This window comes from Nyctereutes procyonoides, unplaced genomic scaffold (genome assembly GCF_905146905.1).
Source record: "Nyctereutes procyonoides isolate TBG_1078 unplaced genomic scaffold, NYPRO_anot_genome, whole genome shotgun sequence".
Lineage (NCBI taxonomy): Eukaryota > Metazoa > Chordata > Mammalia > Carnivora > Canidae > Nyctereutes > Nyctereutes procyonoides.
The window spans coordinates 22,268,251-22,294,423 of NW_026575160.1; the positions used below are offsets into that span (position 1 = coordinate 22,268,251).

Below are 26,173 nucleotides of genomic sequence, written 5' to 3' on the forward strand. Positions count from 1 at the left end.
ATTCAGCAGAAGGGTTTGGTTGAAATATACTGTAGTCCGTCCAAAAATGAAAAACTCCTCAGTAACGAAAAACAATACATATTAACTAATGTGGAAACATATCCCAAAACAATCCCCACGAAAGACAAGGTTTCCCAAATAATATACAAAGCGTGATACTGATGTATATAAAGTTAATATTTGTGTGTGTGTACTAAAGAAGGGTGTATTTGTAATTATAAAGTATTGCCTAGTGATTTCTAATCGCTGAAGCCAAAATTTCATTGTTTGCCATTTACCATGGAGGCCAAAATGGAAATCCAATTTTACATACGTAGAATTTGAGATTAATCAGCTCAAAGTCACCAGAGAAATGCAATGGTGAGAAAGGCCAGAATGGAACCCATGGAGAAACAAAAACAACAGATTATATTTAGGACAAGCTGTGTTCTGATCTGCAAACTGAAAAAAGAAAGAAAGAATCCAGGAGGAGTCATCTTATTAGCATCCATAACAAGACAAAACTTTTAGGAAACTATAAATTGCATAAATCTCAGTGTGAATACATTTCAGGAGATTCTCAGTTTGATTTGGATATGAAACCCATGTACATAAGTGATCCAATCACTAACCCAATAAGATCCCTCCCACAGTTGCCATCACCTGTGTCTTTCGTGTATAGAACCTTAAGCATCTTGTGATGTAGATTTAATGAAGTCTAGATGCATTCTGGGCTACCTACACTTAATCAGAACTAAATAAACAAGCTCAGTATTAGTCACACTTGTGCAAGTTATTCCGACTCGCTGCAGCCAGAAGAGATTTTCATGTGATCCTGTTTAAACCAGCTAAACATCTGGAAAATGTGGAAACTATTCTGCGAGGCGCAAGAGGACCACACGCTCGGAGGAGACATCAGTTACGTGGCTGAGGTCAGACCCCTGGTGTTGGAACGAGAGAGCTTACTGGAGACAGCCTACTTACAATGAAGCCAAGTTTTTTGTAATCCCGGGTGTACATGGACTTGCGTTTCTCCATGCTGCCGCTGCTGTTATTAGGTTCAGACTCTGCATCAAAAGCAATTCTTCGAAGTTCAAATATGATGTCCCTCTGAGCCTGAAGGCGTTGGGGGGGGGGGAGAAAAGGGGGAGGGAAGAGCTGCTTTCATTGTGTGACATTACATATACTCCCTCTTTCCCCAGGGTCTAAATGAATCACTGCTTTCAGGCAAAAAGAAAAACAGATAAAAGACAACCAATGTTCTAAGTTAGAGCTGTGCGTAGTTCCCCTGCCACTCTCCCTGCTGGTCAGCCCTGGCTTCATTCCATGTTTGTCCTCACGACCAAGTCATTTGAAGTGCTTAGGTCAACTGCCTAGTGAAGTTCTAGATGGAGTCCCAAATATGATAGAAAGCCTGGGTCTGGGGGAAGTCAAGTTCAAGAACCTGGGAGCCCCACGCTGTCCGAAACAAAGTGAGAGGCACACAAGTTTATGAACAGCATTCAAGCGACAAGGGATCCCGGACTCCACGAAGAAGTGACTACACGGAAACAAGCCCTGAAGAATGGCTAAAAATGGCAAGCCTTTTGTTACGTATGTTTTACCACAATAAGAAAAAAAAAATGTGTATGTTTTAAATAAATAAAAGGAAGCATTTCCAAACGGGGAGGGCCGTTCCACATTAAGATGCATGGCCTTCTGTCACTAGGAGTGGTAAGATGACAGTCTCATCTCTCAGATGATTACACTTGGCCTTGCCAAAAGTCCGGGGCACGTTGGACAGCCTCTCAAAGCCTCTCCATCATTCTTAATCGCATGGCCTCGCGCCATGGACGAAGTGCTGCAGCAGTTACACACTTCACATGTGCAGTGCACATCTGCAATAGATCAGGCCCTCACGTGCCAATAATGAGTGTTTTCCTTTCCAAAGCTGCAGCGCTGCTTAAGTTGAAAATGTGCTACAGCAGGGCTCCCAGCTGTTTCCTCGCACTCAGTCCTCACACAGTCAAGTTCCCCAAAAGCCTTTTGGACAGAGACAGAACCTTCCACGCACAACAACCAGAGACCTAGAGAGAATTGTAACAAACAGCCGACCGACCAAAATGCAAGCCCAGAGATCAGGTGTAGCCTGGGACCCCCACCCTCGGCACTGATCACTGGAGAACGGAAATTACTTCCTCATCCTGAATCAGTATCACGCGGAGCAACCAGAGGCCCTACTTGTCTGGGACCTTGACTCCAGAGCTATTACCTTTGAAGGTATTGGGACCAAGGGCCAAGGTTGGTGGCCATGTGACATCAGGCTTTCTTAGCCAAGAAAGGAAGAGTACGCATGTGTGTGATGCATAATGAAAGAATCCATTTGCTTTATTCTTATTCTCTGAGTCAAAGTTCATCTAAATTTTAAATACATTCTTCCAAGTTCTAGGGCGTCTGGGTGGCTCCGTCAGTTAAGCATCTGACTTCAGCTCAGGTCATGATCTCAGAGTCCTGGGATGGAGGCCTGAGTTGGGCTCCCTGCTCAGCGGGGAGCCTTCTTCTCGCTCTCCCACTGCCCCTCCCCCTGCTGCACTCTGTCTCTCGCTCTCAAATAAATAAAATCTCAAAAAAAAAAATGCATTCCCCCAAGTTCTCAGATGGTAAGAAAACAACATCATTATCTAAAAATTCTGGATCTCGGAGTAGCCCGAGAGATTTTAATAACCATTTTCTCTCCCTTATGTGCCTTTTTGCTGCTGTCTAGTGAGCACGCACCTGGTCCTGGGGGTCCATCTTGGTCATCATCCGGTCTTCTAGAAGGTTGAAGGTAAGTACCTGCAGCACGTACAGCTGGTGTGCCATTTCATTGTTGATGGCTCTCTGAGCTCGGATGACGTGCTGGGGAGATAGTTCAGAAATCAGGATTTTTTATTTTTCTTAAGAAAAGGAAGAAAGAAAAAGCCAGCAACAATTAAGCCCCGTCATTACACCACGCAGAAGCCCAGAAGTCTTCCCGTGGAGGCACGGGGAATGCAGGTTGGTGGGACCACCCGTCAGCTGGAAGGTGAGGATGCAGGTGATCTTGGAGCTTTTCTTGACATTCCAGGGCTCAATAAAGTTCTGGATGTGTGGGCCAGAATCCAGGTAAAGACCTCCTGTGTACAGCAGAGAGTAGAAGAAAGGAAGGCACTACAAATGCCCTGGTGAGTGCAGCTATATAAATCGAGAAAGTGTGCCTGAGATAAGAGTATCTTGAAGAGAAAGGTGGGTTTCTACAACAAAAGCCTTCCCTGCATGCAGTGGAGGGACAAATGGTGCTTGGTATTGTAAGCAACTTTGCCATCATCTTACCCTACAATGGTCTCTGACAGGTGATCCAGCTTCTAAATGGGGCAGAGTTTGAGAAGCAACAGAAAAAAGCAAAGTCCCAATCAGACCCGAAGTTAATTCACTACGGAAACTTCTCCAGAAACCACCACCACCACCACCACCACAAGAAAATGAGTGGATTCACGTGCCTAACTTAACTCACTTGCCAACAATTAAATGAAAAAAAAATAAAATGACCCCCTTAGAAACAGAACCAAAATGGAACAAATATAAAAGAAATGGCAGGACTAGATATGGGTACCTTTGCCCCCCACTGGAGCTGGGTCAGAAAGGAGATTGAACACTTGGGCCTAACATACATCCTCTTGCACAGAGACCATGGTTATGTCTTAAAAATGCCGAACAACCAGTCAATGTGGTGAAACAACCATTCAAATCGGTTGTTTTGAATGCCCTGGACCCAACCACGTCTTGCTGTCTGAAAGAACTTTCTTGAGGTGCCCCAACCCAGCATGCACTTGGGACTCCACGCCCTGGCTGTGAGTACCGTGTCAAAATAGTCAGTTTAAAGAGGGAGGGGTGGGGAGAAGAATGAGGAACAGAAAAAAGCCACAGAACCAAAATAATGAGGGCGGTGGGGGTGGGAAGGTAGGTAGGCGGTGAGATTCGGGGGCGGGGGGTGGAATGAAACCTGTATCCTTCCATTTTCAGAACAGAATGTTAATTCAGGGTATATGCTTCCTACCCAAGGTGTGTAGGCCATCTATTTTATTAGCAACTCCAAAGTATCTGCACTTCAACCTTTTGCCTGAGAATAGCAGCCTTGAACTGCCAGTCATCACGGTCCCACAGAAGTCCCATTGAAGCAAACGGATCTTTCAGACACGATGGTTACAGCCATTCCACCCACCTCATCTACAGGCATTCTCACCCCGACGGCCACACCAAAATAAGAAGAGCAGGCTAAGACCTTAACATAACACTTCCAATCCTTCGTCTCCCCACCTTCCTCCTCTTACACAAATACCTTCCCTGAACTTCGCTCTGATACTGTAGGTTCCACTTTCACTGAGAACTGGGGTAGAGGTTAACATTATGAATCCTCCTGCAGTCTCTACCCCACTATTCTTGGGCCAAGAATCTATTTGAATGCTCTATCATCACCCATTTCATATTCCAGTTCCAGGGGAAAAGGTATGTCATCCCCCAAGAACTGAGGTAACCTCTTTTATCAAACAATGAAAATCACACTCATATGTTTCTTTTTAAGGCCTTGTCAGCCAGGAAGTTTAAAATCACACTTGATGACAAATTGTAGTCCTTGCTATTGGCTTTGGGTTCTAGAATATTTATTGTGTTTGCCCTCATAAGGTTTTTAATTTGCAGTTGCCTCATGGTATTGGAATGAGCGCGCGCGTGTGCGTGTGTGTGTGTGTGTGTGTGTGTGTGTGTATGATTGTGAGCTTGCAGAACTCCTCTTTGAAATCACAGAAACAGAAATTGCTTCTTTGGTAACGCTGGGAATCAATCACGCATGCTTCTTTCAGTCTTTGGTTAAAGTTAAATAGCGGATAAGGCCTCAGGAAATCATGCCACTTGATTTATTTCTAAACATTCAAGACATAACTTGTAGGGCTTCTTTTCCACTGACGTTTCAGGTCATCTCTGCATTGCAGTTAACGAGTGGATTCCATGCACGCCTTTCCTGCCTGTCTCTGCTGCAAAGGGGTCCAGGGAGATGCTTGTCATCATTTCAGGACTTCTGTCAGAGTCCAAGAGGTTTCCAGTTAAGCTTCTACATTTAAAACAGTTTAGGTTCACAGCAGTGGATTTTTTTTTTTTAGGTCCTAGAGCCCCTGATTTCCTAAATGCAAAACTAATGTGATGGGGAGTGTAATAAACCTGCCCCCCTGGGAGAGGTTTCCACCCCTTCCTGGCAGAAAGTCTTTCTAGAGCAGTTCCAGAGACTCCTCCCTCCAGTCACATGAGACCATTCCTGTGGGAAAGCCCGTTTCTTCCAATTCCAAAGGCGCACTTCTTCCTTTCTAGTTACTACTGCTTCCTCACAGAAGCAAAGGCACAGAACAAACCACAGACTGAAGCCAAAAGAGGAGATAAATGAATGCACCAAACCATTACTGCCCAAGACAGTACTCACACCACAGAGATACTCACTGTTAAAATGATGGAACGCAGTTGCTTCTGAGCCAAAATGTTCGCCATCTCCTGTGGAAGAAAAACACACCCACGCAAAACCTGAGGTTAGAGAAATACATTTCAACATGGCCCCAAATGGCTTGATCCTGAGTGTGCTTCCTAACTGGATATCAGCAGTATTTCTTGTGAAAGGAGAGACTCAAACAGTCCATCGTATTCAAATTGCTTTTTGCATGTTATGTTCAGATAACAGAGCCTCATCCAAAAGCAAAGGAAGAAAATCTGGCACCCACAAACTTCTCCTTTTTAAGGAATATCCTCCTTCCAGGAAAAAGTGAGTGTTGAATAAAAAGCAAATTCTCCAGATGAAAAGCAATGGTTCTCCACTCAAAAGGTTCATCAGCTTTTATTAGACTGTACATGTGCAGAGAGGTTTTACTAGGAAACATGCCTGCACCAAGGAGTTCCAACCATGTTAAGTCTCCAAGTCTTCTAAGAGCCATTTGATCTTAATCTGTGCAAAACCAAAGAGTGTTATGTACCCCAGGGCTTGAAAACAGTCTTTGCCAGTCAAGTGTGTGGCACTTTTGGGACAGACAAATATCTGGGCAGGGGCTAATCTCCAAGAGCCCCCACCCCACCTTGCTAGGCCTCATTTATACAAATTGTATTTGGGGCTTTGGCCTGCCTAGCACCGAAGATTCGTAGGTAGCTTTATTAAAAGAAATGATTCATAGACATTCTTTCTAAATATCGAGAAACAGGTATTAAGTTCAAACTATAAAGTTGGGTACAACCTTGGTGCAAACATTCAAAAATGAAAATACTGCTCATATTCAGGAAGGCACTTGAGTGTTTTTTGGTAGGGTGGGGCTGGATTTCAGCGTTTGAGTTGCTACTCTTGCTGAGTAGAGAAGAAACTAGGCTATGATTCAAAACCACAACCGTGGATTCGATCAAGGTGAAAAACTCGCAGGAAGCAAGGAGAGCCCAGACACAGGGGTGGGAAGGGTGAGGGGGACACACAGGGCGGGTTTGGGCAGGAGCAGAAGATTGAGGACTTACAGTCAGAGGACAATCAAGGATGTCAACACTGCTCTCTACACCAACCTAGCGGCGCCATCGCCACCACAGAAAGGAAAGCAAGCAGGAGAGAAGAAGGCATGGAAGTTCAGAGCACTCTGTTAGAGGTTACAACTTGATTTTAACACCCCTGCTGACCCACTGCCTGGCAGAGCCAAGTGCACAAATACTGTGACGTGTTTCAAAACACCTTTCAATCTTGAAAACAAAGAGCGCAAGCACAATGACGCATTCAGGAACAAGGGTAATGGCAATCTAGAAGGAACCTGTCTTTCCTTGGTGCACAGAAAGCAGGGCTTGCTTCCAAACGCAAACAGGTCCATTTTCTCTTTTTCTCCCAGACCAGATGAAAAACAAAGGGCCCAAAGCACCCTAGAGCCCTTTTATTTTCTTTTATAAAAATGAGATTACTGCCTGACACACAAAGAAAAATATCTTCCGTGCCTATCTTAGCCTATTGATTTGTGACATTTTAAAATAAGTTCAAAGGGACAATATAGTTCCAATATATATAGCAATTGTTGTAATTATCTGTTGACATGATTTATTTTCTTCATAAGACCATGGTCAACTTAGGAACACAGAGACTGTCTTTTTCATCCTTGTATCCCCAGGCCTAGAGCACTATGTCTGACACAGAGTAGACAGTGAATGTTTGGTTGAAAATGAAAGAATATTTTCTTTTTCTTTCTTTCTTTCTTTGTTTCTTTTCTTTCTTTTTTTTCTTTTTTGAAAGAATATTTTCTACTACTAAGGAACAGAGAAGCTTGGTCAGAGAGAAAATAGAAAAATCCTTGTCCATATCATGGATCTGTTGTTATTGTTCAATATTACAAAAGGGTTTGAGAAAACTCAAGACTCCATGGAGAATATTTTATACCATCAAGATGATATAAAAGTATAGATAGACATAAATATGGATATAGGGATATTAGCATGGAAAGATGTTCACAAAACAAGTTTAGTTTTAAAAGCAGTTAGAAAAAAATAAACAGTACAAGTAGTATGATCCCATCCAGTGAAAAGATGATGTATGTAGAAGAGTCTTTGCATAGAACAAAGCAGGGCCTCATGTGTGCAAGGGTCCTCTCTCAGGGCATGTAATCATTCTGCTTTCCCACCACAACTTTTAACTTTTATAATGGTTTTTAAATAACGCTTATGAAAGTCATAAATACTTGTAGAGAAATTTGGAAGGGACCTCACCAACATGTTTGCCATGGGAATAATAAAATGATGGCAAGGAATTGTAAGGAAAAGGATCCTTTTGCCCTCATCTTCACAAAACAAATACCCCTTTCTCTTCATTTGTGCAGAGAAAGGGAGAATGTCCCACATCCAGGAGGCATGGGGAAGACCCCTCCCTTGCTTCCCTCACCCTCCCAGCCAATGGGAGAGAGCCCAGGGGGCCTTGGCAAAACAGGAAATTCTAGCCCAGCTCTCTACAAACCCACAGCTCTCTCAGTAAGGGCCACTCGGCGAATGCAAAACAGAAATATCACACTCCAGTTTGTCTGCCAAGTAAAAAGATCTGACTCTGGTAGTATTTTTCTTCAGTAAAAGTGGATATCGGTGTTTAAAATCTATCAAATTCATTTTATACATTTTGAAAAATAAAGAAAACCCAGATAATGGAGTCCTACCAATGAGCTTGGCCCAAAGTCGGGAAGAGAAGTTGAAATAAATAAAGTTTTTGCGTGGAAGTGGAATTTACCCAATATCCTAAGGCTTTAAAAAAACAAACAAAGCTGTTCCTGTAAATCTAATAAACAAATGTTTAGATTATGTTTTAATCTAATTGGAGTGAGAAAATGGGCTTGGTGTCTCTTTCAGGCTCCAGGGAGTTCTTCACTCCGCAAATCAGAGAATTCGGTGGGTGACGCCTCCTTGACAATGGGATGCTCTGCAGAGAAGAGCAAGGCCTAAGTGGGACTCTTATCTGCTCAGCAATCTGATCAAATCCCTTACTCCCTGTGAGTCTCAATTTCCTCATTTGTAAGAGGCAAGAGTAAGGCTTTCTACTAACAGAATAAAGTGACATAGGACACAAAGCACTGAACCCTGAGCCTGGTAAGTGGCAAGCTCTCAGAATATCATTGATGGCAGGCTTTGGTAAATTTTCCTACTGACCCCCCAAATTCAGAAGGTTTAATTTTTCTCAAGGAGAGCCGATAACAATACAGAATATAACCCAGATGACACCCCCAATTAGTATGGTCTTCTGCTTTACAGGCTCCACTAACCTTCAGAAAATAACATCAAACTTTTCTTCATTTTGAACTTGAAACTAGTTTTTTTAGAACCAACTCTTTCCTTAATTCACTGAAAAATATTTTTTTAAATTAAAAATCAAAATATCCCTTTTCTTGACAAACAATAGTCACTGACTCATCTTTAATTCAGCACAGTTTATAAAGTCCAAGCTAATTTTCTTTGTTGTTGCTATTTTTATTTTGAAGACTAAATTAGTCAGACTCTGGATATTCTGTATTATTATATACACGCTATCTTAGTTGGATTATTTTCTTAAATTATGCAATGTTAATAGGCTATCCTTTGTGATTTTTTTTAATCACAATTATTGGCAATTATTGCCAATCTGTGTTATCTCAAATACTGTCGAATTTTCAAAAAACAAAATTTGATTCACAGAAACTGAACCTAATGTTATATTGGCATGCCATTATATTTTCATGGTTATGATTATTCTAGAGTCAGTACAGGTTGGCACCTGAGTCCCTATTTCTCCATGGTCACATGATTCCAATTCAGCAGATTAACAGTAGTTCTTGGTGTAAAAGGAAGATGCAAAGTGTATGCATGTCTAGATCCAGGGATCCAAAGAGTGGGCATGAGTTTTTGCTTGCCCTAATCCAAACTTCCTCCAAAGGAAAAAAGAAAAAGCCCATGAGGTCAGACCGGATGGCTTTTTGCCCCACTCTCAGCTACCTATTTGGTCAGGTGCCCTTGGTCTGGCCCGTAGGAGGATCAAGCTTCTCCAGGACTATCCAGGAGTGCACATGTGAGAGCTGCCAAGCAATTCGCTGAGCTGCTGGAAGTCATCATGAGCTCAGCATTTAGATTTGGATATAAAAAGAGGAGCCCCACCTAGGAATCCACCTACAAAGCCACTCTTAAAAATCCAGCCTGGAAGATAAGGCCTTAAGGAGAGCAGGCAATTCCTAGCTCCAGCCAAGACCAAACCAAAAGCACAGGAAACAACAAAGTCACTCCCCTCCCTGTGTAAACATAGCCCAAGGAATGAGCAAACAATTCTAAATGAAAAACAAACCAAAAACCCTCACATTTAGTCACTGAGGTTTAAAATCCTTGGCAACAAAAAAATTAAAATGAAAAAAAAAATTAAATTCTTGACACAGTGTTCAGTAGCATGGTAGCTTCTAAATTCTTCTAAAACAATGTAGTGGTAACTGTCACTGAGCTCCCAGTACATTATTGGTTGAAAGATCTCTTATTTCCACCCGGTTTTTAGATGAGGTGAATTGTGTGACCAAGATAACACAGTGTATGTTATCTTAACGGAAAAAAAAAAAAACATGAATAGATTGTGAGGTGCAAGCTATGTTCCAAGACACACAAAAATCAACTCCTTCCACACCTCCCTCTACGATGATCCTTTACCTCAATGCAGAAGAACCAAAGATCCACAAAGGATGGGTTTCACATAGGTACATTTAAGGGGTTCCCTTCTCTTGTTTGAGCAGAGGAAGGGAAATGTGTTGCTCAGCAATCACCCCTCAGCCACATGCACACATGGACATCAGAAATGTCACAGCAAAGAGCCCCCCTGACATATAAGCAGTTATCTCAACCAGTAGCAGCAAACTGTGTGTTCTCCTCCTATCCTTTCCATCTAAACTTCCATGTGCGAAGCGAGACACCTCTCGGGGTCTCAATGTCTTCATCAGGAAGATAGGGACAACACCTCCCTTGCCCTAGAGAGCATTCAATGGCATCACAGAGGCTCTCAGGGCTCCTACCTCTGCTTCTACCACAGGAGCAATGCTTTCATCTTCTTATGTTTTTAGCTTCTACACTGGGCTTCATTGATGAAAGGACTCTGCCTCTGGAACATTCCTAGCATTCTTCCTGAGACAAGGGCTTGCGCATCTCTACCTAGTTCCCACCAGATCTGTGAATGATCCCAGGCTGGCCAGCCAAGCTGCAGAGCAGCGAGGATGCCCAAGGAGTGCCCAGGATAGGAACAAGAGGGCACTCACTACCCTGAAAGTTGCCAGCCCTGAGTACAGTCTTCAAACAAAAGAAATGCAACTTACCTGCCTTCTCTCATCAGGGGCCTTCAGGAAAAGTGCATTAATCACTGCAATGGTATAGGTTTGGATTTCTTGATCTGTCCTGTAAAGACACATGAAATAATACAAAAAGTTAGAATAGGTGGGGTGCCTGAGTGGCTCAGTGGTTGAGCATCTGCCTTTGGCTCAGGTTAGGATGCCGGGGTCCTAGGATAGAGGCCTGCATCAGGCTCCCCATAGGAAGCCTGCTTCTCCTTCTACCTGTATCTTTGCCTCTCTCTCTCTCTCTCTCTCTCTCTGTCTCTCCCTCTCTCTGTTTCTCATGAATGAATAAATAAATAAAATCTTTTCTTAAAAAAAGAATAGTTTATCTCTGAATTAGACCATGATAAGGGTCATGATCTCCCCCTAAAAAAGATGAGAGAGAAAGGCATGGCCTAGAAAATGCAGTTGGCAAGTGAGTGAGAATATATTTCAACCATCATGAGAAAGGAGATACAGTGGGAGGGTGAGGATGGGGGGGGGCGGGGGTAGACAATTACTATTACTGGCTGGACAATGTACTGCTTAGTGGAGATCACCCAGAAAGTATAGGTGGTCAGTGAGCTCTCTCCTCTTCTCCTCTGCTAGGCTTAAAAACATGAACCCAGGGGGTTGTACATGGAGGGGGGGCGGGCAGGGTGAATGTGATTTTCTGTCTGATGCATGAAGTATTATCTGGGACTAGAACTGGGTATCCCTATACTCCTGGACTTATTACATAGGAAACTGCTTTGCCTTCATGGCAATGATTGGACATATTCTAAAAACCTATTTCCAAATAGAAACTTTTTAATAACAAAAAGAATAGGTTTTTGTTTTCAAAATTTATAAACTTGCTGAAATGAAATTAGAAATTCCAAAGGAAGAAAAAAATTCCATAGAAGTGTGTGGTAAACAGTAAATAGGAAGGACCCCAGGCATAAACAAAACAGCCAGTGAGCTGCATTCAGAAATAATTTAGGGAAAGGCAAAGTGTGGAACACGGCCTTTGACAGGATGAAATCCAAAGCCCAGTGCACCGCAGACTGGCTGGCTGGCCTTGCACGAGTTCACAGGGTGTCCCCAAAACAGTCTCTTGATCTGTAACACCGGGTAAGAGCACACTAATATACGGTGTTGCTTTTAGGATAAAATGAGTTAATGTATATAAAATCCTCAGCGCGGCACTTGCCAAATAAGAAACTCTCTGCTTTGGCAAAGCACACTGTGAATGCCAAGTATGCCCTTGAGATTCAGAGAAAAGGCACAGACTGTAGAATTAATACATTTCACATTCAGGGAAATGCGAAAATTATTTCTAGAGAGGTTTCACACAAAAGAGCATGTGCTCATTCTCCCTGAGGCCAGAGTCCACAGCTTGTATGATTTAAAATTTTACATTGTGGTCACCATGTCCCCTCCCACATGAAGGAAACATCTAATGCACTTTGGTAGACATAATAAACACAACAGTTAACATTTTGGGTATATTGAGAACTACTGAATATGCCCTCACATCCCCGGCCCACATCCCCCACCTAAACAGGCCAATCATATTTCCTCTTGAGAATTTTCAAATGGGACCTGAGAGAGCAGGGTGGCAGATGCTGGGAACCAAGTCACATTAGTGCCAACCAGTACACTTGAGAAAAAGCCTGTTGTGACCACTCCAAGGAAGCCGTAGTTTCTGTCCTTCTCAAGGCTTAGCTACTTAAGTCATTCTTGGTTTCTATAAAGTCCCCCAGGATCCTTTCAATAAACTCACTGACTAAGCCACCTCAGGGGGTTTGGTGCCACCTGCAACTCCACATATTTTAATTTATAAAGTAGCACTGTACAGTGGTGTTCTTCTCAGGGACAATCTTACTAATTACCTGAGTGGAGACAAGAGAGAGAGCCCCAAAGCTTGCAGGCTGCTAAGGGCCTTGCCTTATAGCTCAAGCCTCTGGAGATAAAACACACACATTATAAAAGACTAAAGAAGGTCGCCGTAATCACTTGAGCCTAAGAAAGAAGCCTACCTTTAAAAATTCCTAATTATCTATGAAAAGACTCATTATGACACAGAAAGTGCTATTTTTAATGACAAAGGAAAGATGCTGTTGAGAACTTAAAACAGCAAATTGTCCTATGACGTTAAACATAAAACTCTACCGGTATCTACCAACATTCATCAAAATCGATTGCCTACTAAGAACCACTGGGGACAGAAGGGTGCCAAGAACAGGTATGGGACACCCCCCCCCATCCCCAGAGGCCTGTTGCTGAGCCATTTTAGTGTGGTGGGGGATGGGGATGGGACATGGTGTGGCTTGATGCCAAATCAAGATTCCTTTTCTGCATTTTTAATTGAACCAACCGAAAACCTTTCCCAGGGCTTTGTGGTGGTTGTCTACCAGAACCATTCCCCCTTTCTACATGGGTGGTGACAGCATGCTTACCCTTGAAGATGTGGGATAAGTTGTCCGATAGTGATCTCCTGAGCCACCTTCTGGTAGAGGTCATGGCTATTGAGCACCATTGACTCCAAAATGGCCAAGGACCGCTGCAGGATTGAGATGTCCATGGCTGACTTGTTGACAAAGCTTGCTATCTGAAAATCCAAGGAGGACACAACTGACCACTCATGGTAAACAGAGCATAGAAGCATAGAAGGGAGCTAATCAAGTAAATCAGGAGCTCGCTTAAGAAACACCAGACACAGGAGGAAATGTACCTGGAATTAGAGCAGAATAGTAAGAAACACATCAAGTCAGCGATGATTGCTCATATTACTACAAAGCACTATTTATATCTTATTTCTATAATTTAATAATAAGCAATCCTCAAAAGCAGACAGTTTTAAGGAATTATTGTCTGTTTTTTTTTGTTTGTTTGTTTGTTTTGTTTTTTTTTTATTGTCTGTTTTTTCTGGGATTTTTCTTCAGGGTTTTAGCTTTCAGAGGCAGATGGTTTCCACACATATATTGTAAGGACTCCTGCATTTCTTTGAGGCAGTAATTTCAACATACACTAATAGCCATCGCCTTCCATTCCCAGGCTACTCCTTCACCCACACAATGTGTGATTTTTATGTTTGTATTATGACCCTGTTACATTCTTAAGGGACTCACACAAATCACACTTGTCAACACAATTCAACTGGCAACTTCTCAGTCACTGGCTATTCTCCTTGTTATTCCACGATGAGATGCTCTTTCCCCCATTCTCCAATTTCTTATGGTTAAAACAAATTCTTCTCATCTCAAATTTAGCACACAGGAAAATATTTAAATTAGCAGTGCTAAAAGTTAAAATAATAGCTTAAGCACTAAAATGTATTCCCCAAGGAATTAATCACCGAGGCGTCAAACATAATAAATCACAATGTAAGAGGGAAGTAAAATAAGGGTTAGAATAATGGATCAGAGTAACCCAAACACGTGGGTACCATAAAGGTTTTATTTTAGAGGCCTCATTAAAAGTTATTACTATCTGTTGACAACTCACACGAAAAGGCTGTTATTACATCAACATAATGACTGCTTTCTTAAAAGCTAAATAGTTTGGTTCCATGACAAATTGACATTTGCTCTCGTCCCCCATAGACACTAATTTCTTCCTTTCTGCTATCCCATTGACCCCTTCTCCTCATCTCCCCCTCCACCCTTGGACAAGAGAAAATGCAAAGGTGCCCATGGCAACTGCGGTGCCCATCTCCACTGTTTCCAGCTGATGACTCCCTGGTGAAAGTAGGGGTAGCTGGACAGATACCAATACCCTCTCTGCCCCCAGATACGTCTAGATTTCAGGGGTGGGGAACACACGACAGGAAGTAGTATAGTAATATTACCATTTTATATTCCAAAAAGCTATTATTTTATAACATAAAGTACAGGAAGAGTACGAGAATTTTAAGATTCTCAGAAGGCTGCTTGAGCTCCTTTCATGGCTAATAAACTCCTCCAATGTGTTTACTGTCCCTGGCAAGCCTTTGCCTTAATGCTCACAATCTGCTCCCCTTTGTCAAATCTACCAAGCTAAGGCCATCTTTTTCTGACAAAAATCCAATTACCCTCACCCTAAGCTCATGATTTAACACATCCCTTAGACCTCTTCTAAACAGAATGCCAATTCCTCAGCTTCCTCCTTGACACCACCTCAACCATTTTCCATTATCCCAGCACAATTCCTGGCACTTATTAAAAAAACTGAAGAACTCACAAAGAAGTTTGTTGATGAGGATACTTCCGATTTTCTCGGCACTAATTCCTCCATCCATGCTTCTTTTCTTGTCCCCATTTAGTCAATTTGGGTTTTGTTTTATTCATGACAGAGAGAGAGAGAAGAGAGAGAAAGGCAGAGGGAGAAGCAGGCTCCGTGCAGGGAACCTGACGTGGGACTCGATCCGGGGTCTCCAGGATCACACCCCGGGCCAAAGGCGGCGGTTTAGCGCCGGGCCACCGGGGCTGCCCCATTTAGTCAATTTGGATGTACCTCAAAGGCTTCATGCAGAATCTCCCACCTGAGAGCCTACTATCAAGACTCCCTCCCCTACCCTTCAGCCTTTGCACTCTCTTCTCACTTATCCAAGTCATACGTATGGATTGGGTGCCACCAAACAGGCTTACACTGTCCTAGGATCCAGAAATAGAGAAATAAGCAAAATCCACAGGATTATGACTTTTAATGACTTTATAGTCTAGCAAAGACAGAGAGATAAAAAGCCATTTACACGGGGGGTGGGGGTGAATGGGTGACGGGCACTGAGGGGGGCATTTGACGGGATGAGCACTGGGTGTTATTCTGTATGTTGGTAAATTGAACACCAATAAAAAATAAATTTATTAATAAAAAAGCCATTTACTATAAAGTATGTTAATTGCTTATTCTTGGCATCTTAAAGTATAGCTCCATTTAGATATCCAACAAAGCCTAAAATTAAATGGTGTGAAAACCAATCTCACTGTCTTTTTTTTTTTTTTAAGATTTTATTTATGTGTTCATGAGAGATACAGAGAGAGGCCGAGACATAGAGGGAGAAGCAGACTCCCCATGGGGAGCCTGATGCAGGACTCGATCCCAGGATCCCGGGATCATGGCCTGAGCCAAAGGCAGATGCTCAACCACTGAGCCACCTAGGCGCCCCACTTATTGTCTTCTTAATCCTCCTCCCTCAGTTATCACCTTTTTCCAAATTTGTCATAATCATTAGTGACTCAGAGTCCCAGTCTCCTGTGCTCTATCCCTGTGAACACATTTGTGAGGTCTCCCCTTTGATACGCATTCAGGTGTACATGTACAACATTGGCCCAGGATCCAACTCATTCCTGGATTCCTAAGCATCTTCTTTACTTTTCTCTCTGTTCGAGATTCCCTTCCAATACAATTTTATCCTTTCCTTCCATACATATCCTTTTGATAATATTTCCTTTCTCTAAATATCCAACCAGAATTCTCAGTGTTTGCTGATACAAAGTACACCTTCTCATAATGGGTTTCAAAGTTCTCTACAAATTACTGGTGATCATGCTCCGAAGGGGCTTGCTTGCTCAATGTTCGTAAAATAGTTCATGGTCTTTATTTTAATTCATTCATATTTGAATTCCACATTACATATTCCATTTCCATTGGTTATTTATATATATTTCTCTCCCATACAATTAATCTCTTGCTTTCATCAAAATATTTTTAATATTAATCTTTTCTATTATTTCACTTATTTTGTGATGTATAGAACCTGTCATTTGAGCAATCCTGATGCAGGCTACAGAAGGAGCCTGTTGTAGGAGCATGTTGTAGCACGCTTAGCTGAGTACTGCCGAGCAGATAGCAGGCATGCAAAACATTAGAGACCTACATACAAGTCTGTGGATGATATTAGTGGTGTTTTTAAACTAATTTCTATCTTTTGTCTTTATGTGTCAGTTGTTTTAACCAGACATTTAAATGACCCAATATTTTCATCTAAGGAGTTCTAATAACCAAGGCATCAGTGCTGAGTGAACCTAATGCCTGTGGACAGGCTCCTCATTAGTGCACATACAAATTCATCAAAATACAAATGTTATTTTCTCTATTTTTAAAACTATGGGTCTTAGTCTTAGTATAGTTACAGAGCATTAAAGATTTTCTGGCTAAATTTTAATTTCTCTTGTCTTCCCATACCCTCCCCCAACAAAAATAATCAATAATGACTTTCTTTGCCTTTAGATTATCCCCAGCTCCGTAACTACACTTTTGGCTGACACAGGTGAGCCAGCCCTTATAAGCCAACGCACAGCTGCATGAAAGTAAGACTGTACCACAAGAAAGAAGAGGTAAGAAGAGTTAGCAATAAGTGTATATACTACTTCCACATGTTTCCATTCACTTAAAAATGTTACCTAAATAATACAGAAGAGTAACTGCATGGCTTCTAAGAAGCCAAGAGCATCACAGTGCATGAATCAATGACATAAACTATTAAAATCACATAAACACCTCCTAAGAATAACTTAGAATGAGATCTTAAAATTCTCCCGTGCAAACTAAAAAGAACTATAGAGAGAGCATGAGCTCCATTGCCATATTTTAAATTATCTGGGCACAGGCCCATAAATCTCTCAAGTTTTTAAGAGGTAAAAATTACTGGGTATCTAAACAGAACTGGCTGGATGTTTGTCCAGGCACCGAGAACACCATAGGGTGAACCAGGCCTTCCTGCAGAGCCAAGGGTGTAAGAGCATTTGTATGAAACACTCCTTCCAAGAAAAGGCACTGGTGTTATATTTGGCTAGGGGAAAACCAAATCCCAATACAGAAAGTTCTATGGGTTTTTAGTTTTATTTTGTTTTGGTTTTCTTTTCTTTCTTCTCCATACTTTCCTACCTTCTCCCTAAGTAGCAATCTTTAAAAAGCAACATTATATATTGGCATCAAGGGATTCCATGTTTCAAATGTTTATGGAATGACCTTACTTATTGCAGACAAAGTCTGCAAACTAGAATTTAGATCCCCACATAAGAAAACAGTAAAGAAGAAGACAGGGGCTGGCAGGGAAAAATATATTTCTCCAAAGTGGTATGAATTTGGCATTAATAGGAAGCCAAGTCTGGACCACAGAGATAAGCATCTTTTGTCAGTGTATTTCCTAGTTGAGTTTTGTCGAGATAAAGCTCCATTTAAAAGACAGTTGACTGCATACAATTCCTGGGTTGTCAAAGTGCTGAATTTGATCCAGCTAATGAATAAAAAAAGTTAACCTTACAAAAACTATCAATTATAAAGTCATTTTCTGATGACCATTTTTCAGATTCACACAAAGGGATTGAGGTCTAAGTAGCAATGCAAGAGAAAGAGAATGTGACCAGGAATGAGAACATGAGATTTGTTAAATGTATTGCTTTTTGAGAAAATATTTCGTTTTCTCTTTAAACTGCCAAGACTGCTAGTCCTTGCTTCCTTAGATGCTTTTTTATTTAATTTTAGTGAGTGAGAACCATTTTCTTAAGTAGTTAGGTATTAAATTATTGACATTCTTCCTTTCCATTCATGACTGAAATTTGACTTGAAATATATTTAAATACAATGTCATTATATTCCTTCTCTTCTTCAAGTTCTAGGGCTTAAAAAAATGCTTCCTAAACAAATTTCATTCATTCACTTCACAGAAACATATTAATGTCTTACTCTGTGCCAGGCCCCAAGGATAAAGTCATGCAGAAAGCTGTGATGCCAGCCTCCTAGGACTCATGGTCTACTGGGAGCCAGTAAAAAGAAAAAAGAATTCACAGAATGTGGTGAGTGTTAGCACAAAGGCAAAGAAGAGATCCAAGGAGAATGGAGAGAAGAAATCACTTAACTCCATACCAGTGAGGTCAGGGAGGGCTGAACAGAGGCGATGTCAGTTCACCAAGTCTTCAGGAGCTATTTTTTCCACCACTTGAAAGCACAAGTGCATGACATGGGGGAAGAAGCCCTTAACCATGGGACTGATAACACGTCACTCCCTGTGACATCACTTAACCTCCCCAAGCCATTGACTGCATCCTTGCCTCCTGACCAGGAATAGCAAGACAGCCTATTCTATTCTGGAAAGGATTGCTGTGAGATCACAAGAGATACTGTGGATGAAAGCACAACACAACTTCAAGGAATTTGCATTCAGGACAGCATTATTTTTAGAGCCAAAGAGGCTCTAACAACAGACAGGCAAGGCAATTTGAATGTAGCAAAGAAAGGCCTGCCGTAAATCCAGAATGGGGTAAAATATTTGTTAAGTATGAGAAATCCACAAAACTCAGTACCTTCCAATTTGAACTTACTTCTCTAGATCTTTTATCCTAGAAAGACAGAACACAGCAATTTGTACTTTGCATTTATAATTTACAGTTTAAATTTCTCTGGCTTTCTCATCTACAGTTGTTTCTTTACTCTTTAGCAATTTGTATCACTGAATAATACAGGCAAAAAGAGGCTTCCTTTTCTAGTGGTTCCCATTAATCATTTCCTTTGGCTTTATGCCCTTATATAAGGAAAGAAAATTCAGAGGTCTGTTGAGAAGGCCCTGAGTTCCCAATCAGCTCTTTGTCTGAAATAAACATGCAACATCATGCAATCTGTGAGGTTTCCATTCCCAACACCCTCATTCAACCACAGGGGCTCTCCTGTGCCCTTCAATTCAAGATTGTGTCCCCCTCAAGATACTGATTAACTTCAAAAGGAGAAGGAGTAATTTCACAGTGAGGGGACCCAACAGATACCACCTCAACCACATAATCAAGGTCAACACCGCCATTACTAACACATATAGACAGCATGGACCCTAATACAATGAGCTGACAAGGGCACAGTATTATTTCTCTGGTATTCTTGCCAAAAATGCATCACCTCGGGACACCTGGGGGTGGCTCAGTGTCTGCTTTTGGCTCAGGGCATGATCCTGGAGTCCCGCGATCAAGTCCCACATCAGGTTTCCTGCATGGAGCCTGCTTCTGCCTATCTCTCTCTCTCTCTCTCTCTCTCTCTCTCTCTCTCTCCCTCCCCTTCTATGTCTCTCATGAATAAATAAATAAAATCTTTTTAAAAATGCATCACCTTAATTAAACCATCAAATATCAAACAAATCCAAATTGATTTGGATTTCTACAAAATAACTGACCAGTACTCAACAAAAGTCATGAAAATTCAGGAAAAAAACAAGGAACTGTCAGATTGGAAGACAACTATATGCAATGTGGGATCCCAAATTGGGTCCTTAACCAGACAAAGGACAGTAAAAACTGGTGAAATCAAATAATGGTAATAGTATTGCACCACTGTTAATTCCTTAGTTTGGGAATTGTACCATCATTATGCAAAATGTTAACCTAGGGGAAGCTAGATGAAGGTATATGGGAATAGTCTATACTACTTTGTGCAACTTTTCTATAAGCCTATCATGATTTCAACATAGAATGTTTAAAAAATTCAAGTGATTCTTCTGGATTTTGCTTTGACTTTCCAGCTTTTGCACAGATTCTTAGAAAGTCTTTATTTCACATAACCCTTCCCAGAAATCTATACTTAGAAATGTATGAATTCCAAACATCTCTTCACTCCCAATACAACAACAGGAAGAAAAATGCCAATATTCTTATAAACCATTTCACAATTACAAAGAGAGGGAAAGTCAATTAACAAATTAATAAATAGCAAAAATAATCCATTATTTAATGCCATATTTAACAGTTACAAAGACAGGACTATTTATTTGTTGTTAGAGGACAGGAAAAAGAATTGTAGGTTTGCAAATGTGTCTTTACACAACTCACCTGTGGGGAATGGGGGGAGCTCTTCTTCCCTCTCTTCCCACGCCAAGTCCACCTTTCCCACCCCTTTATTAGCTTCCTCCTAAAGAAGGAGCAATTGATCCCAGAGACATTTATTGCCCCATGATAACAAGTAAGCGGGCTCCGCCTAAGAAGCATGGACCCAAGCACACCTCCTTCTCTTACGTCCCTGCTTTAAACCCAGGCATGTAGGAAAGCAGTTATACTCTGCCTCTTTCTTGTTCCCTGAATAGCTGACTGAGGGCAGAAAGTTTAAAAAGGAACTCTACTTAGGTCTTGAGAAGAACTGAGTCCCGGACAGGGACACAGCAGGGACCACTACTGTGGTGTTGACAACGTGAAGCCTTGATTTCCCTTGAGTGAAGGTTCTCGTGAACAAGCCGTTATGATCCTGGTGGGGAGACAAGGTCATCTGCACACAGAATTTAAGTGCCCAGACCCCCACATTCATAATACTCTCAACAGGCACACCAACTGTAACACAAAGAAGAAAGGAAACCACCAAGCAATATCCTCAAAGCAGAGCAAAATATCTATGAAAGGGATTTGAACCTCAAAAAGCACAAGCTGCATTACCTTCTTAATAAATGCCACTGAAAACGTGTCCCAGGACACTATCCCATGGTCCATCAGCTCAACAAAGGCCGTCAGGGTGAAGGACAGCATGTCTCCAAAGCTGGAAAACACAAAGAGGATTAATGGAGATGGGACCAAGAGCTGAGCAGGAGGACAGACACAGAGGTGAGAAAGCTTCAGAAAAGTGAATGCAACGGATCTGTAAAAGATCACTGGGATAAGCAGCTGGGCCATAGGAAACTTCCTCAAAAATGTGAGTCAGTGGGAAGAAGGTAGGTGAGCTTTGCAAAGTAAGCTAGGGCCTCAGTGCGACAGACCTGGACTCATACTGACTCTCACTCTGGTGAGCTGTGTCATATGGGGCCATTAACTAATCCCCCTGAGCCTCTGTGTGCTTGGCTGAAAAACTGAATAATGATACCTATTTAATACAGGGCTGCTTGTAATGCACTTAATAACGTACAGCATATAAGCATTCAGTAGATGGTAGCTTAAAGAAAATCTCAGCCAACAGAGGGCAATGTGCTTCTTTTATTATTCACGGGTATCTAATAATTAGAAATAATTCTAGTAAGATCACTAACACTTTGCAGAGGATCTGAGTGGTCTATATACACATGTGCGTATGTGTGTGTGTCTAGGTGAGTGCTTACACACACACACAAACACCTCGATACAAATATTACATATATATGTAATATATATGTAAGTGAGTGTACTCATTTCTATGTTACACTGGCCAGCATTATATCCTTATTAATAGGCTTTATAGAATATCTGTGAAAATAATGATTATTTGCTGTGATTGGAAGGCTGTAGAAGGTTTGAATGCATGGGTTAGAAATCAGAACAGAGATCAGATGCACTCAGGCAAAAGCACTATCCTTCTAAAACAACTTGACCCTTGTTCCTCATCAGACAATATCCTGGTTTCTAATGCTCTCAAAACAACACTTAACAGACACTCAGAGTCTTACAGAAACTCACCTCTACCGTAAATTATCAGCATAATAAATGTTAACTCTCAAGATAAGTACTCTCTTCAAGTACACTGAATGAGGCCCATCGGGATTTCTGCCCATGTATGCCATCTCACAGATTTCATGCACTTGAGACTTTAAAAAAAATAAAATTGGTTGTTCTATTTCGAATCTCCAGACTCCTACATACCACAATTGTTACACTACAAAGTCTCATAGAATGTTTAGAATGAAACTTCTCAACTATTTTCAGCAAAGAGAATAGAAAACAGTCCCCTATTTCTTTTAAAACAGCTTCGTAACTTCCCTTCTGGCCAGTGCTCTCAGCCCAGCCTCTGGGATGACCTTGGTTGGGCCTTCTGCATCACTTCAGAGGCTGTGAGGCTCTCAGGAGAAGACCGTGATCCCAAGCTACTAGAGATCAGAGAGGATGGGATGCAAGAGAAAGACACCATTATGTGGGTGGTGTCTGGAATCAGATACAAGTTTCCCCTGCAACTCGAAGTGGGCAAGTTACTGATGCATGCTGTGCCTCAGTTTCCTTCTTAAAAGTGCCAGTGGTGGTGGTGATACCTTACTTAGGATTTCTGGGGAAACACAGAACAAGCTACCACACTTCAATCTTTTCCAGCAGTGTGTAGTGCATATGTAGCAACATGTGCTTGTTAGCTATGATCATTACACAAAAGTGATCTTCTAGAAAGGTAAATGAAGTTCATGATCTTCAAATGTTTGCCTTTGTTGTGTCAAAGATTCTCTGTCCAGGGGGAGAAAAAAAAGGCAAGGAGAGCCAAACCACTCAGGTCAGAAATACATTTTTTAAAGGCTTCTCAGAGTCACATACTGGCAATACCAATCTTACAGGGGCTCTCCCTAGATGACATGCCCCCCAAAATATCCAGACCAGAAAACCCAAGTTTACTTGAAGGAGAATACCCCCCCGAAAAAGTAGAAAGATGAAAAATGGGTTAAAAAGAGTATCAAGAAAGGTTAAATTAAAAAAAAAAAGAAAGAAAATCCAGAAACAACTCTTTCTACAATGAATCACAAGAAAATCCAGATGTCAGATTATGCAGAGGAAAAAAATAAAAAAGGAAATTGCCTCGGGAAAATAAGAGAGCCAGGTATTAAAGCAATTAGTAAGATTTATTAATAAAACATCTTGGCATTAGTATGACTGTGAAGATATTATTACGTAATAATGTATAGTATTAGTAGTAAACGATATTAGCTAATGTATTTTTTTTATTATAGCATTAGTGGTAAACACCATTAGCATATTTTTTGTCCTTTTTGCTTAGAAAGGGGGGAACAAACATGGTAACTAATAGTTGCCATTTGCATATATGTGGCAAGTTAAAAGACCTCAACGGGTAAAAGACTCCCATTATACACGACATCGACATCGGAGAATGGCATCCATGGCCTCCATACAGTGCAAAACACAGCTTCGTGTTGTCACTCGCAGTACAAGCAATGAAACAGACAATGACAAAGAAAAAAGCTATTGGAATCCAACTCTTTACTTTATATCCCCTAGAGCTACTTAAAGCTGAGAACAGAGATAGGATTAGTCTTCCTTCACTGCTTTAGAAACAAAAAATAAATTATATTTGCTAATTATCGGCAGGCAAAATGACTCTGTTCCCCACTCAAGGGGCCCATCATCCAAGTGGCCTTAGTAACACCTGGGGATTGTCCCACTTCCTCAAATGCTCCAGAGCTCTGCCCATGGACTCCTCAGGCAGGATGCAAGGACTTGGGAGGAAAGATGGAGAGAAAGAGAAAGAGTATTATTTGGTTTCCAAATATCCACGTTTTGCTTTTGGGGCCAGGATTTCAATCTCCATGGTTGTGAAGGACGTGGAGCACCATTTCTGCAACTGCAGGTAGGACTTTATATGCTTTGCTGTTATCCATCAGTGTGAATGACTGGTAAGTGAGAGAAGCTTCTTCCAGAACACACACCAAGATGCCCAGAGCAGGGGATCGCTCCCTTGGTCCATCTAATAACAGTTTATATAAATGTTGTATAATTTATATTCCAATTTTATAGAACTACTACTTAATAACATTTTATTTATACATGTGATATATTTTAATATATTCTATATATATTCTTCGATCATATATATTCTATTTTCACATTATATATAACAGATATCAAATATATGTGTTGTATTATTACAATATAAAATATACACATTTAATATGCTACATATGTATTTATAGCACATACGACATAAGTATAATTCACTGTGGCTGGTTGTTGGATGGCATACAAGGTTTCCACAAGAGAGAATTTTTTGTAATTCAACCTCAAAACCTTAATTGCAAAGAGAAGATGTCCATGCTAACATGTTATTGCATTCTAAATCCAAGCGACTCAATCACCTAATTTCAAATGATGCAGCTATAAAAGCCCTTATCGAACCCTGACATAGATGTTTACTTTAAATCCTAGAGGAGTGACACAGACTCCAAAGACAGAAGGCAGGAGCCAAGGCCCCGAGTCTGAAGTCAAGGCTATGTGCACAAGATCAAGGCTAAAAGGGTTACAAGTATAAAGCCACCACATGGCACATGCGGGAGCACTTTTATTTGTTTGGTTTATTTGTTTTTTATAAAGTGCTAAGCTAAAGATTTTGCAGTACTGCCTGCCACAAATTAAGCCGACTGCAAACTTTACATGCTGGTCGAGAGCCATGTCACAGCCAACACACCATGTGTGCTGGAATGATTCAAATAAATGTTTCTCATCAACTCAGTAGAGACCATCTTCATTCCAACAAAATTCAGCCAATCTCAAAGCATTTCAATTTAAGCTGCTAAATTTATAAAAGAACAGTGCTTCCAAATGTTTCGGCTGGGTGCCATGCCCAAGGCAGAAGGGGAGATAAGATGCAAGTTAAGGCCACTTTTTAAAGTTATCGATAAATCCTATCCATCATACTCACTAGATCCTTAATTCTCAAAGTTAATGAATATAGTTCTGCTCTGCCCTTTGAATTTTTCCAAATGTTTCCTGTTGTATATGGTAAACATTATATACATAAAAGGTTATGCATTTCTAAATCACCCTTTAGACATTCCCTTGGCCTTCAGATTTCATAGCATGCCTTCTGCGTGCAAACGTTCTTTTGGCTCCTTTGTTAAAAATTTAACTGCAAATCAATTCTGGACTCTATTCTATTTCTTTGATCTATCGCCTCACACCAGTATCACACTGTGTTAATAACTTTTTAGTAAGTCTTGAAGTCAGTTAATGAAATCCTCCAACTTGGTTTCTCTTTGTTGCTTTTTCAAGACTGTGTCGGCTATTTTAGGCGCTATACATTTCCTTTAAGTTTTAGGATTGGTCTGCAATGTCTTTTTAAAAAATCATATTGCGTTGGGGGCACCTGGTGGCTCAGTAGATTAAGCAGCCAACTCTTGGTTTTGGCCTAGGTCATGATCTCAGGGTCGTGAGATGGAGCCACAGCGTCAGACTCCCCACTGAGTGGAGAGTCGGCTTCCCCTCTCTCTCTCTGTCTCTCTCTGTCTCTCTCTGTCTCCCACTTTGACCCTCCTGGGGCTCATGATTTCTCTCCTTCTATATAATAAGTAAATAAATCTTAAAAAATAATCCTACTGCATTGAACCTACAGGTTTATTTGGGGAGAACTGCTATCTTAACAATATTATATCTTCCAGGAAATGGCATATTCTCCACTTGTTTAGGTCTTTAATTTCTTTCAGCCACGTATTTATTTTTCAGTGAACAGATATTATATGCCTCTTGTTAAAGTTATTTCTTTGAATTTTATGATTGTGACACTCTGCAAATGGAATTTTTTAACTTTCATTTTCTAGTTGTTGACTGTTTCTGTATAACAATACATCACTTTTATACACTGACGCTGTATCCTGAAACCTTGTTAAATTAAATTATGAGATCTAACGGTTTCTTTACAGATTCCTTGTGATTTTCTACATAGACAGTCATGTCTTCTATGAATAGAGT

The 26,173-nt window shown here is 41.0% G+C and overlaps 1 protein-coding gene across 5 annotated transcripts in view; it reads right to left on the minus strand.

Moving 5' to 3' along the window:
* The window catches only part of ELMO1 (engulfment and cell motility 1), a 523,965-nt gene that overhangs the window by 319,913 nt on the left and 177,879 nt on the right, over window positions 1-26,173 (minus strand). For all 5 annotated transcript variants that reach the window (XM_055314755.1, XM_055314756.1, XM_055314757.1 and 2 more), the window contains exons 8-13: window positions 21,191-21,290; window positions 13,265-13,416; window positions 10,827-10,905; window positions 5,464-5,514; window positions 2,734-2,856; window positions 964-1,095 (exon numbers count right to left, since the gene is read on the minus strand). In XM_055314755.1, coding sequence (XP_055170730.1) covers window positions 964-1,095; window positions 2,734-2,856; window positions 5,464-5,514; window positions 10,827-10,905; window positions 13,265-13,416; window positions 21,191-21,290 — 637 coding nt within the window. The remainder of the gene's footprint in view (window positions 1-963; window positions 1,096-2,733; window positions 2,857-5,463; window positions 5,515-10,826; window positions 10,906-13,264; window positions 13,417-21,190; window positions 21,291-26,173) is intronic.